The sequence below is a fragment of the Meriones unguiculatus genome, chromosome 1, assembly GCF_030254825.1.
Source record: "Meriones unguiculatus strain TT.TT164.6M chromosome 1, Bangor_MerUng_6.1, whole genome shotgun sequence".
Taxonomy (NCBI): Eukaryota; Metazoa; Chordata; class Mammalia; order Rodentia; family Muridae; genus Meriones; species Meriones unguiculatus.
In genome coordinates this window covers 1,407,274-1,420,673 of record NC_083349.1, presented here as the reverse complement: position 1 = coordinate 1,420,673, position 13,400 = coordinate 1,407,274, and the positions used below count along the sequence as shown (strand labels likewise).

Sequence of the window (13,400 nt, the reverse complement as noted above, 5' to 3'; positions counted from 1 at the left end):
AGAAAGTGGCATGATTTCAATTTTTTACTTTCTAAATTGAATTTTATGACTCAATATTACCATTCATATTATTAAGTCCTTAAACTGAAGAAGTTCATTGTATATTTAAAAATTAAAAAAAAAAAAAAAAACACACACACCTCCATCCCATTCCACTAGTTTTTCATAATAAACCTTCTCCCATGGAGAACCACACAAGGCGTGTGCGTGAACAACAGGCTACATATGAAAATCCTGTATGTCACATGGCCTAGGTCCACTTAGACTAGACTATCTAGGCTTGTGTGCGTGTAGGCTTTCATACTCACACAGTGAGGAGGTTACCAACAGTGCATTTCTAAGGCTATACTTCTGTCAAGCAATATGTGACATATATCTTTACCTCAGTATGATCTACTACAGCGGGCCCTAGAGGGTTGGGCTTCTTTCCCTCTCTCTTATGGAAATGGAAGCGTCTCATCCATACCGTTCTGCACTATGCCTTTCCTCAGGCTGCCACAGCTTAGGTGGCCTTCCATTTGAATAGAGAGTTACCTCATTTTTTTTATAGCTACATGGTACTACATCCCATTGATTGTGTGTGCCAAAATTTTATGTTATCATATGTTTTACAGGCCATTTAGGTTGTTTTCAATCCTTACTATTAGAAACAATGCTTCAAAAATAGCCTTGTACATATGCCACTTCCACATGTAGAAATATGTCTGCAGGAGACATTCCAGGAAGTGAGGCTAAAGGATCAAAAGGTGTATACAGTTATAATGCTGATACAATTTTCCACATGTTTTCTTTAGAGGTTCTGTCATCCTGTCACAGCAGCACTGTACGAGTGCCTGATCCCTCACACTTCTGCCAGCAAGACAGGTTTCATTTTATTTAACTTTGCCTTGTGAAACCTAATCAGGTTATATGCAAAAGGATAGCCCCATTTACATTTGAAATTGGATAAATATAGCATATGCTCTTTGGATAAATTTAATTTTGATTGGGGGAAGAAAAATGTAAAACTAGAGATTTCCATGCTGCCTAGAAACAAGTTCTTTCATTTCCTGCAGTTAAGAATCACATTTAATTCTCAGGTAGCTGGGAAGGCAAAAAGGGAACACAGAGGACCCACAGAGGTCCCTGGGCCCTTGGGAAGGGTCAGTGCTATAAGCGGCTCCTAAGTGCTTCAGCTCAGAAGTAAGGCTAGGTGTGTGCAAGGCCAGAACTAAGGTGGGGACAGGTAGAGGCAGAGGTATGGAAACTTCCAGCGACCACGGAGAAAACCATCAACTACTGAGGAAACAGGAATCTTTCAAAGACAACTAAGAAAAGATTTTTTGTTATTGTTTCTATTGTTTGTTTTTGGTTTTTCTCTGTGTATCCTTGGCTATCCTGGACTCGCTTTGTAGAACAGGCTGGCCTTGAACTCAGAGATCTACTTGCCTCTGCCTCCTCAATTGCTGGGATTACAGGCATGTGCCACCAAGCCCAGCTTATAAAAACTAATTTTAAAATGACACATAGAATTCTTTCTCTTCCCCTCTGGCACCCAGGAATAAATGTGTTGTATTTCCCATGCTTGCTTCCTACATCTACAATGGCAGCCTAGTGTGGCCCAAATAATCCTCTCGCTTTTAAAAGGCTGCTTCCCATGGTTCCCAACAGACTGGAAGCAGCCTAAAGACAGGAACTAGAACCTTCCTCCTAACCTTAGCACCCTCTTTCCCTCTATTTCCCATAGATTTACTTAAGGTCTGCATTAAAATAATTTACACTGATTCAAGCCATGGGCCAACCCTATCACTTGTGAAACTTGCCACCATGCAAATGAGCCAGCTGGGATCCATTACACAGAAACTCAGAGTACCTGAGGGGATATCTTCTATTGAAAGACGGCTTGCCGTTTGTACTAGCTCTTGCAAAAGTCTCTTCTGCCTCAGTCTCTTCTCTCTTAGAACGTTTTTAAAATTGTTGATGCACTGGTTAAGGTAAATGGTCTCTGCACACACTTGCTCTAAACTCAGTTTGCCTTGATCCGGAGAGTTGAGCCTGGAACAAGTCTCAATTCCCAGGCACGGGCCTAGAGGGAAACTGAGCAATGAGTTTGCAAGAGGTGAGCTATTGGAAGCAAGAGAGAAGTTGTTTGGGTCTTGCGGTGTCTGATCACCCTTTGTAGAGATGCCTACTCCACCAGAGACTACACTGAACAAGCTCTCACTCCCCTGACTTCCCGGACTCTCCATTGAACAATCGTGGGCACCTCCTGAACTCACTGTCCTGAGAAGTCTATCACTGTTCTCTGACTGGGAACCACTCTCATTGCTTTCCAGGTCCTCAGGACTGATGGAGCCATTGTTCTCCAGCTTCTGAAACACCCCCTGCAGAGCTAAGCGAAAGTGGTGGATTGCTCGGCTCAGCTTAGTGGTGTAAAATTTAATCTCTACGTCCTCATCCTCCTGGGAGCCACCTAGAGCGCACGAGGACTTATCAAAGACATCCTTCAGGACCTGTGCAGCACAGTTCTCTTCGTCATTCAGGTCAATATGAACCATGTTGCCGAAAGTCTCGGGCCCTGTGATTACCCCCTCTACGGGGCTGTCAGAGCTCAGAGTCCCAAACCTTCTAGAGTTGTCTGCCAAAAGGTCCTCCAGCTGCCGTGAGCTCAGAACAGCAAGCCCGGCCTCACAAGCTAAAATCTCTTCCTCTGCATTTATCCTCTCTGCTCTCAGTGATCCGGACAATGAAAGACAACCGCTGTCCTTAATCTCATTGCTGCAGTCACTCTTAAGCTTTGTCATTTTACATGCTTCGTGTTCTTGGCTGCTCTGTTTGAAATTCTGTGGTTCTCCACAATCTTCCTCTTTTGAGACTGACACTGAGGAAGGCTCCTCAAGTTGTTGGAGGAGAGACAGTTTCCCACAACAATCACTGATTACCTGGGATATTCCTGATGTTTCTTTTCCTCCATTCTGTGGCTTACACACATCACACTGTTTTGCTAAACTGTCCTTCGGTGGGAAGCAAAGGCCTTGCTGCTCAGAAGCCTGGGGTTCTCTATGTTGATTCTCAGTCTTCACCTGGTGTGGGCCTGTCATTTGTCTACTGTTCCCTGTTTCTATCTGAAGAGCTGGTTCATTCTGATTTAAAGAGTTCCAAGTGTGGTCTGGAAGTTGTTGAAAGCATGCTAGAGACTCCTTTTCAGGATTCTGATACTCTTGTGGCCAGACTGGTTCTTCTTTGGTAGCAACCCTGACCCCCACGCTCTGCAAGAGGATAGATTTCTGCAAGATTAAGTCCCTGTGCTCTAGATGGACAAGTTTCACCACAGTGGGCCGCGGGGCAGGAGCTGTGCCTGCCCTGTATGCCTCTCTGATATACCTGTTGCACTGCATGCCATTAACACAGAGGTGCTTAGCTAGAAAGTTGTCCACCAGTTCCATAGTGTTTTCCCCATCATGTTCAGGAAGTCCATACAGATAAAGAATCGCCTCTTCTCTGGATCTTCCTACACGGGGTTCCTGGGTCTTTTCCCCATCACACACCTTGGTGAGGGAGCTGGTACCCACATGCAAGCCTTCTATTTCACTCAATACTGAGTCTACACAGCTAGACACTTCATCCACAGAGCCCCGGACCTGGCTCAAGTGCTGCCGCAGCTCAGCAATCTCAGACTGAAGACGACTGATACCTTGCAGCTCTCTGATGATATATTCTACTACATCTCCCAGAGGTTCTTGCTGTGCATGCCTATAGCTTTGGTCAGGACCTCTGGGTAAAGGGGGCCTGGCTTGGCTTCTCTCTGAAGGCTCTGAACAGCTTGTTACACTGGCAGGTGAGAGTTCCCGAGAATCAGACCCGGAAGCACAGGCAGCAGAGGACAGAGAAGGTCGGCTATGGGCTTGCTGCTCAAAGCTACAAAGTTGGACCGGCTCCCCCTCTCTCTCTCCACGAGCGGTGGAGTCTGTTGGCTCACAGCAGGGGGACAGGAAGTTGTCCTCTGGTAAGGACCCAGTAGGACCTGTAGACTTGCTCTTATCTGATGAGAAGCTGGATGAAGGTCCCAATGTGAGCATGATTTCTTCCTCAGACTCTCGCAATAATCGTTTCATTTTCCTCTTCAGGGAAGGTGTTGTTTCTTTGCTTCTTTCTCTTATTTCTCGTTGGGATGCTTAATAAAATTTGCCTTGGAAGAGCGTGTCCTTCTTTTACCTTTCTTTTATTTCCTTCTTCCGTCCTTTCTTTTTTTTCTTTTGGATTGGTTTTTAGCAATTATTGCTAGTTGAGGCCTGAGACTTAAGCACAGTGTTGCCTGGAATGACCTCATGTATAGGCCTCAACCTGACACATGCCCCTGGTCCTGGCTTGGCTCTTATCCTGTAGCTCATGGAAAAAGAAAACGGTACACTCAGATCAGAAAGAAACAGGGAACTTCAGTCTGACCAAGCTGTCAAGCAGGGATAAGAACAATGCCTTCAAAGACAGTAAAAACACACCCTGATCAGCTTTCCAGCCTTAGCCTTAAAGGCATTAGTGCTCTTTCATTGGCTCATTTTACAATTCAGATTCAAATCCAAATCAAGTCTTTTGTGTTTGTAACAAATAAAAAAGGATCCGCATTGAGACAAGCTGCTAGGAAGTGGGTATGGTAAGGTAAGGTCAACTAGTGACTTATTTGAACTCAACATCACAAAATTTAGCACTAGAATCTGACTCAGGGATAAACATGTAGATGTTTAACATCCATGCACAAAATGAAAAGACAAAACACAGGATGTCCATTTTGTTTTTCTGGTGAAGATTTTGATATTCCATAGTTCATCTTTGGTGATAGCAACTACTCACTTGGAAAAGAGACCATGGCAAGTATCTGAAAGAGGAAAGAAGTATACCACCACAGCTAATTCCAGAATATGGTGACAAGGTATAGGTGCAACACTGTCCAGAACACAGATGGCATTCAACATATTTAAATCTCATAGGGCTGAGAGCTAAAGGCCACAGAATCACAACAGAGTTGATGGAGGCTCAGGCTCAGCCTGAAGCAGCCGATCAATACCCAGACTCAGCTTCTCTGGCACACAGGGTCCTTCAAGGCCCTATATCTCTGGGAAAGCACTGTGACAGAGGGATGCTAATCCTCTGACTGGGCAGGGGACAGCAATGCATGGCACAAGCAAAGAGATGGTTATATTACCCCAGGCCACAAGGTACTGGGGCTACCACTACTCTTTGGTCCTGCTAGGCTACCCTGCAAGGGATGAGTGGGAGACACACTACCCTTAAAAGAATTTGACATAAGATCGTTTCCCTGATTTTTTTTTTTTAGATTTTATCATGAATTAAAAGCCTTCTAAATCCTAACTAAAAGCGAAAAACTGCCTTACAAAAAAGCTGATCTAATAGCAACTCATTTTCACAAGTTACCATCTACAACTAACCTATGGGCTTGAAATTTAAAAGCACTATGCCTCCCTCAGCTGAGAACAGAACGAGTCATAGAACCTGGGGAAAGATGAGCTGCTGCTTTTACAGGAGATAACTAGGTCAAGAACCAAGAGACAGAAACTAGATGAATTCCCATTTCATACCTCCCTTCCTTCTCTCCAGCTCCTATAAGGACTCTGCTTTAACAAGGAAATTCTCAACTAAGCAGATTACATATTTTGTGAGGCCACAAACAAGTCTAATCCACCCACTACTGCTTTACTTTGGGTCTCAAGAAGCCAGGCTCATAGCATCTTCCCCCAGCTCCAAACAAACAGGCTTGCTTCCACATAAAAAAACAAACACAACCCTGCAAACCTTCCTTCAGTTGGTAGCCACTGCCTGTGTTTGAACTGAACTGAAGAATCAGCTGCTGGGCATACATGTTCCACAATGGCACCAGACTCACTTGGTCATCCTGGTTTTTAGGTTCTGAGGCAGGAGAGAAGCTCTGTTACCAGAGGATTAGTTACCCCGCTGGGAGCTCAACAGATGATCAGAAAAGGGAACCTGTGGGGCAGGAGACTCAAGCCAGCCTTCTTCCTCAGCCTTTCTTTGCTACTACGGAATGAAATGACAGGAGGCATGTGGCAGGACCTGATCTCCAAATCAATTCAAATTAATTAATACACAAAGGAAATGTCAAGCTTTAAGCTATATACCAGGAATATAAGAATCAGTTTCTACTCTTTAATATATTGCAGTTAGGAGGGATGGAAAATGGATGAGGTTGAATGACAACATGAAGTGATATATGCTATTGGCAAATTATAATTTAAAAGTAAGCATTTACTACAGGAGTGAAGAATAAGAAAGAAGTGATACATAAAACCAGAACAGGTAAGGGCACAGAGAATATTTCCTTAGGGATGGGATAAGGGGCCTTTGGTGCATCCCCTGATTAAATCCAGGCCTCTAGTTGACATCAAATTGTTCATGCTATCATTTGGCCTGACTTGTTGGCCTATCCTCTGTGGTCAACTCTCTAAGCTCCATGCACACACTCCACAATGAGCACATATTTCTGTGGCTTTTTTCCTAAGGAGTGCTTGATGCTGGGGAAAACAAGGCTATCCTTCAAGAGCTAGCTATATCTGAAAAGGAAACACAGAAAAAGAAAATGAAGTAAGTAACCAGAAAGCTAAAGATTTAATGATAAAAAAATAAGAATCAGGGCTGGGAGTATACCTTTAAATTTACATTTCATCAGCACCAATCTACTAAAACCAAGTCAAAATAAACACTCTTTATTCTTAAATGGCTGATTCATTTACTCCCCTCTCTGACTTGTCAAATAAACATGATTAAGAATGTGACTATTTCTTGTAAACAAACAAACAAACAAACAAACAAAACAATGGCTCTGACCAAGTCTTGGCTTGAAGGAAACAACCAAGGACCTCTGGGAAACAAGCAAAGAGTCTATGAAAATATATCAAGCAGCCTCTCAAGTTCTGTGAAACAATCCCAAAGGTAATATGCCAAAAATGCCAAGGACCCCTCCCCAAAAAATCAAGGATATATGATCCCTGGGTCATTTACCAACTCTGCTGTAGGGAGGAGAACGTGGTAAGAGGAATGATTTCCAGGATCAGCCACAGCAGATGGGGTACTCTTAGGATGTTGATCTTTGGGAAAAATCAATTTCTAGAGTGTCTTGACAGAAGAAATAGATCAGGACCCACAGCATAAAGAACAAGATTAGTACAAAAACCTGAGAATGCCTAGACCAAGAGTTTAGCCTGTCCCAACCTTACAGTTTCTAGGATGTGCCATCTCTCAACATTCCTGTGGTCTTCCTGTATTGATGGACTGGTTCTGTTTGGCTATTACATCATTTTTTTTTCTAAATTTTTAACTTGAAATTTAGATGGGGTAAGTACTCTAGCTTCTCAAAAGCCTACTTACCAAGATCATGAACCTTGACCTAGAAGAACATCCTTATCCTTACTAAGAGGCTCTTGTTTAAGGGCCCACACTGGGTATGGGCCATATTACCAAGAAAATGTTTTTTATTTATTTCCAAATTCATAATGCCTGGTATAGGGCCCAGTACACAGTGAGGCCTCACTGCCATGGAAAGAATGAGGAATTGCTGGTATAGCTGGATTAAAATCCCAGTCTCCCACTTTTTCTGATCTACCTCAGTTTCCATGACAACACGAAAACTTCAAGGTCCAGGTTTCCTTCTAGACTGATGACCAACAACCTGTTTCCATTGTAAAACTAAGTTGGAAATCTCTTCCCAGGAACATTTACTCACAATTTCCTGAGATGTATTTAGGACAAAAATTCCCAGGCTGCCAGGTAGCTAACATGTGTCCAGCATATGAGGCTGGTGAAGAGAAGCCCAGTGATGGCCTCCCACTGGCCTTCCAGCCAGAAAAACTAGCCTGATCCTGTGTTAGTGATGAGCTAGAGCAGCACTCACCCAGCAGAAAGAGAATGTGACCCATATGTATGTTTTAAGTTCTCTAGCAAACGCAAAAAAAAAAAAGAGTTAAAAGAGTCATGTAAAGTTAATCTCAATGTGTTATTTAACCTCAAATCCAAAACATTATTGCAACATGTAATCAATACAAAATCATCAATTGTACATTTGTATTATTTTTATACTAAATATTTGAATCCGATATATGGTACCTTATTTTCCAGCACATCTCAAAGTAAACTAACTAACTGGGCACTGAATAAGTTAAAGCACCTGCCATTAGTCGGTGTGTGTGTACATGTGCACATGCGCATGCAGAGGTGTACATACACCATGGACATGTCAGATTTGGTTCTCACTTTGTGGGATCTTGGGACCAGACTCAGGTCGCTAGACCTGAATGCAAGTGTCTCTACCCACAGCACCAACTCATGGTCCACTCCTGGCACTTGGGAGGTGGAGACAGAAGAGCAAGATTTCGATTCATCTTCAGCTATATAGCCAGTTCAAGGCCAATCCGAGCTATATGAGACTCTGTTTTTAAAAAAATAAATAAATAAAAAATCAAAGTAGGCTAAACAGTCACATGTGGCCAGTAGCTAGCATAGTGGACAAGATGAATCTGGAAATCTGGGGTAGGGAATCCTCTAGCTAGCCCTCAAGTACTCAAGTGCTCAGTGCAGAGGAAGTGCCATCTTGGTGACAGCAAGCCTCTGTTGCTTCTGCTCATCTTGTTACCTCTTTACTTTGATCCTAATTGGAAGGAGCTCTTTGATTGTGGATGATACAACCCTCCTTGAGACTACAAAAAGCCAAATAGCAACTCCTGACTACAAAAGATGAGACCTTTTTTCCTTCTCAATCCAACCATTTCTCAATATCCTGAGGCTCTGTGTAGCTTCTTTCCAATATTCTGGGCAAAACTACAATACAATCATGGTTATTTCAACAGAAGCTGTCCATTCCCATGGAAGGTTTGGAGACCTCGCGTGAACAAGGGTAATCTCAATGCAGGTAGGTGCGAGGTCCATTAAAGGGGCAAATAACGATGGCAAAGAGACACTTATTTTGAATTTTCAGTTTACATGATTCTCACTTATTATTACAACCATATAGGGCAAGAAGAATTATTATTTTGACTGCATAAAAGACAAAAATAGACTTGGCCAAGACCACTAGCTAGGATTAAATAAGTTTTCACTATACAAGTTCGGGCTCTTTCACTATACACATAAACAGACAAATTATACGCACACACTCAAGGCTGGGAAACTCAGGGCGAACATTTCTGTTTATATGGTATATGCATACATGAGAGGCGTGTACACATCAGACAGGACAGTATAGTCCCTCTCCAAGTGTGTACAAAAGAAAGATACATAAGATCAGGAGGGTTACCTAACTACATGTATAAATGCATGGAGGGACAGGTGATCTCTATATATGAATGAGCACAGAGGTAGAGCTAGCTTATAGGTATTCATATAAGACAAATAAAAAGGTTGTCTATATGAAATGTATACACAGAAGAAGATATATACAGGTATATATAGATACATAAGCTATAAACACATGTAGATATATCAAGACAGAAACCATGTACACATCCAATGGGATGGATAGGTTAGCTGTAGACATATAGCAGAATACCCAGGAAGAATGGATGGCCAGATTATCAGCACACAAACACATGCATGTGAAGATTCTACCATGGTGCTGAGTATGCTGTTTTTCACTCATTATAATGACCCCCACCAGCAACTTGGCTCAAGCAGTTATATAATTAATGTAGCTGCTCCATATTCCACCCACAAATGCTTTGCTTTTGTCCCTGCTTGTTGTTTAGAATCAATCATATATTCAATATCACTTACCTTGCTGCTGCAACCAAAATAAAATTAAGGAAATGAAATGAAAATTAAATTAAATTAAAGCCACAAATTCTCAAGTTTTAGAATGCAAGTGCTGCCTTTAAGAGGTAATCCATTCAGAAGCACTCCTTAGACTGAGAGAGAAGCCGGAGGATGAACTTTCTGAGCCACAGCACAGCCGCCTGCCTGCCCAACCGACACACAGAGCCAAAGAGCTATTATTCTCAGTTGCTCCCAGCTGGCTGGCTCCTCCGTACAAAGTTGATGATAGGAACAATGCCTAGCAGAGAAATCCCCTCTGAGAAGGTGGGGCAGGAGTCTGGTGGCTGCAAATCTTGGAATCCAATCTGGTCCACACCTCTCAGCTGAGTGGGGGGATTCTGAAGACCAGGCTGCTGAAAGCAACTACAGCCAAACTTCAAGTGGATGGGAAATTCTAACTCAATCCTTTCGGTTTTGAGACTGAGAAGAAAGCAGGGCAGCTCCGGTTCCCGCTTCTGCTCCTCCTCCTCTCCAGCTGCTTCCTGCCTGCCTGCACCCTCCCATAGGGCACCAGCCCTCCTCACACGTTGCTGGCACACACCCCCTTCCCAGCACACTCACGCACACACAATCCTGCCAGCAGGCTCACTCACACACCCTTGGTAAGTGTCTCTCCCTTTTCCTAAATATAGATCTTACTCGCTCTCCCCTCCCCTCCCCCATTTTCTTCCTTCTTCTCTCCCTCTCTTTCTTCCTCCTCTTCTACGTACACACCCCTCCTGTGTCTAAGCTGTAGATTTGAGAGATATGGCACAGAGCCCCATACTTTGAGGCGCTTCAGATCTCAGGGGAACACAGAATACGGGGAGAAACTGAGGGAGTACAATGCAAAGACAGTTTCTCTTCTACTAAAATAAGCTCTCGGTCGGTGCAGCACATGCGAGGTCTGCCGTTAGCCTTTAGAGGGTGAAGGACAGAGACAGCGCCCAAGCACAGTTCACATCAGATGGTGCCATTTTCTTACAGTTCACATTCTCAAACAGTTTCTCTGAATAGCTACTACAGAAGAATCCCCTTTGGCTATGCCACTACAGTGACTGGAGGGGGGGATTACAGAATGAATAAACCAAAATAAACTCTCAACTGCAGCAGTCAAGACCAAAGGCTGCTTTACAGTCCAGAATTCAGAACTTGGCAACCCAAATTGATATTACACCAGGCAAGAGCTGTCTGAGGTGCAGAATCCTACTTTCATGATCTCCAATATCCCAGCTTGCCTTTACCAGTGGCAGCCCCATCTCTATGGAGACTTTCTATTCCAGTGGTTCTAATGTCCTAATCCCAACAATTCCACACATATAGGTAGGATGTACTAGAAAACCAAGTGTCTTTATCTTCAAAAGATACTCAAATTGCTCACAGCAACATAACCTCCGAGTATAACCTAGGTACTACTGAAGCTCTGGAACATGAAGCACATTGCCTTTGTCCACTGCAGCCACAGGTGGAAAAACACTGCTTACTCTGCCTAGCCCTGAACTGCTGGTAACAACCCAATCACCCTGCTTCTCTTCTGCCTTTCCTGAGCCTAGCACAATGAAAAGGTCCTCTTCCTAGACCTCAGGACACAAGCTGGGAAGCAAGCTTGATTGATTCAGTATTGTCTCAAACATTCCTATGACAATCTACAGAAGAACCTGGCCCATCTAACCCAGAAATCAGCTGGTATATGTCAACAGGGACTATTCTGAGTTCTGCCACTATAGGGCAGGCAGTTCTATATGACAGGTAAAACAAAGTTTTTATTTATTTAATTTTGGCTTTTTGAGGCAGGATCTCCTTTGTAGCCCATGCTAGCCTTGACTTGCAGTGATCCTCCTGCTTTGGCCTCCTGGTGCAAGGATTACATGTTCTGAGCCATCATGTCTGGCTCAAAACAAGATTTTAAATTATTTCCATATCTTATCCAAGATCCCAAGGAGAAAGGGTTGGCTTCAGAGCCAACATTTGCCTCCTTGCTGCCTTCTTCCAGTAACAGTACTTCCCCCTCAGTCAAGGCAGAAAACTTAGATTCCAAAAGATGCCAAACAACTCATTTCTTAACTATCCATCTCATTGTGCAGCCAACACTGACAGCAGGGCAAACCCCTCCTAACCCAGTCAGGAGCTGGCTCAATGACAGAAGAGATAAGGGCTACCAGCACAACTCCAACCACATCTAAACACAGAAAAAGGAAATGACCTGAAGACTCTCTGATTTCAGCCAACGTACTGTGAGGTTTCCCAGGCTTGGGCCAGGAGAGTGACAGGGTTTAACACAAATAGAGAGAAGACTGATTAAATCAGAATTCCTTCCCCAGCTCTGAAGCCAAGCACAAAGAGTCAAGAGTAACTATCCTTATGAGGTCTAAGCATTCTCACTTGAAGAACAGTTCACACACTGTCAAGAATGAGGAAGATTACCAGAGCCAGGACATTGCCTAAGCAACCTCCTTTTCATGCCCCATCCACCAGTGGGGCTCCAGGGCCTGGTTGAGGCGTCAGGTGGTATTACAAAAGCTAATGGACCCTATCATGTCCACCTGTCCCAATGCATCCAGTCCATTTTCTAGGCAGCTTTGGTTTTCTGGAAAAACAATGTCTCAGAGAACGGGAGGTATGTTCAAGACATCAGGAGGCACAACAAAGTTTGCTAGCTCCCATTAGAGCTTTCAAATTTCACATGAGTGTCCATGTCTTTGACAACAAAATATTCTTACGCTTACCATTGCCCCATGCTTAAGCAACAGCAAATAGGATGTGATGCTTAGTCTTGTCATCCTGACAGGATTTGGAATCATCTGGATGACATTACCTCTGGTATGCCTGGAAAGTCATGTTTTGATGGGAAGGCCTGCTGTGAATGCAAGTGGCACCACTCCATGGATTGGGGTCCCATGAATTAAAAAGAAAGCAGAGCACCAGCATTCTTCCCTCCCCCCTTCGTTTTCCCCCATCTCTCTTTCTCTGCCTACTAGCTCTATTCTCAATGCAACCATCTGACTCATGTGCCTGCCATCATGCCCTTCTCATTATGCTGGACTTTATTTCCAAACTGAGTCAAAATACATGAATCCTTCCAGAAGCTGATTTTTTTAGTCAAGTATTTTGTCACAGCAAAGGAATAAAAGATTAATTAATTAGTAAGGGGATAAAACGTGGTAAAGAGCAATCAGCATAAGTTCTGGTGATGAAGGGGAGACCCCTTCAGCTAAATCCTACAGGGCTTAGGTCCCGATATCATATGACCACAAAATAATATGTTCTCTGGGATGGATAGGCTAGTTCTGTTTCTTTGACTGTACAAGCAAGAGCAGAGCCCCCTTTGTCACAGTGGACCTGGCCCATGATAATCTTAGGAAGGCTAAGAGGATGAGGTCCTTTGAGTAAGAAACAGCACAGTGCCCACCTCAACTGGGAAATGTCCTCAGAGCTAGCCTGCTCAGGACACAGCTGGGCAGAGCTGGAGAAACAGCCTGGGTTAAGAAGGGAAAAGGCGTTTTTCTGTGAGATGCTTTCAACAGACATTCTCAAGGTCTGGTTCCCAAATTAAATCTTCACAGGGACTTTTGCCTAGAGACAGATGAGTCAAGATGGAAATTCAAAAC

The 13,400-nt window shown here is 43.5% G+C and overlaps 1 protein-coding gene across 10 annotated transcripts in view; it reads right to left on the bottom strand.

The window, feature by feature from the left end:
* Positions 1 to 13,400, bottom strand: part of Unc13b (unc-13 homolog B) — a 209,801-nt gene that overhangs the window by 45,066 nt on the left and 151,335 nt on the right. The window contains exons 1-2 of one of the 10 annotated variants that reach the window (XM_060378426.1): positions 9,775 to 10,300; positions 1,853 to 4,359 (exon numbers count right to left, since the gene is read on the bottom strand). The exons of 7 other annotated variants lie outside the window; for them this stretch is intronic. In XM_060378426.1, coding sequence (XP_060234409.1) covers positions 1,853 to 4,094 — 2,242 coding nt within the window. In that variant the 5' untranslated portion in view covers positions 4,095 to 4,359; positions 9,775 to 10,300. Of the gene's footprint in view, positions 1 to 1,852; positions 4,360 to 9,774; positions 10,301 to 13,400 lie in introns of those variants that run through there. 2 more of the 10 variants (XM_060378421.1, XM_060378434.1) reach the window with 2 other exon arrangements.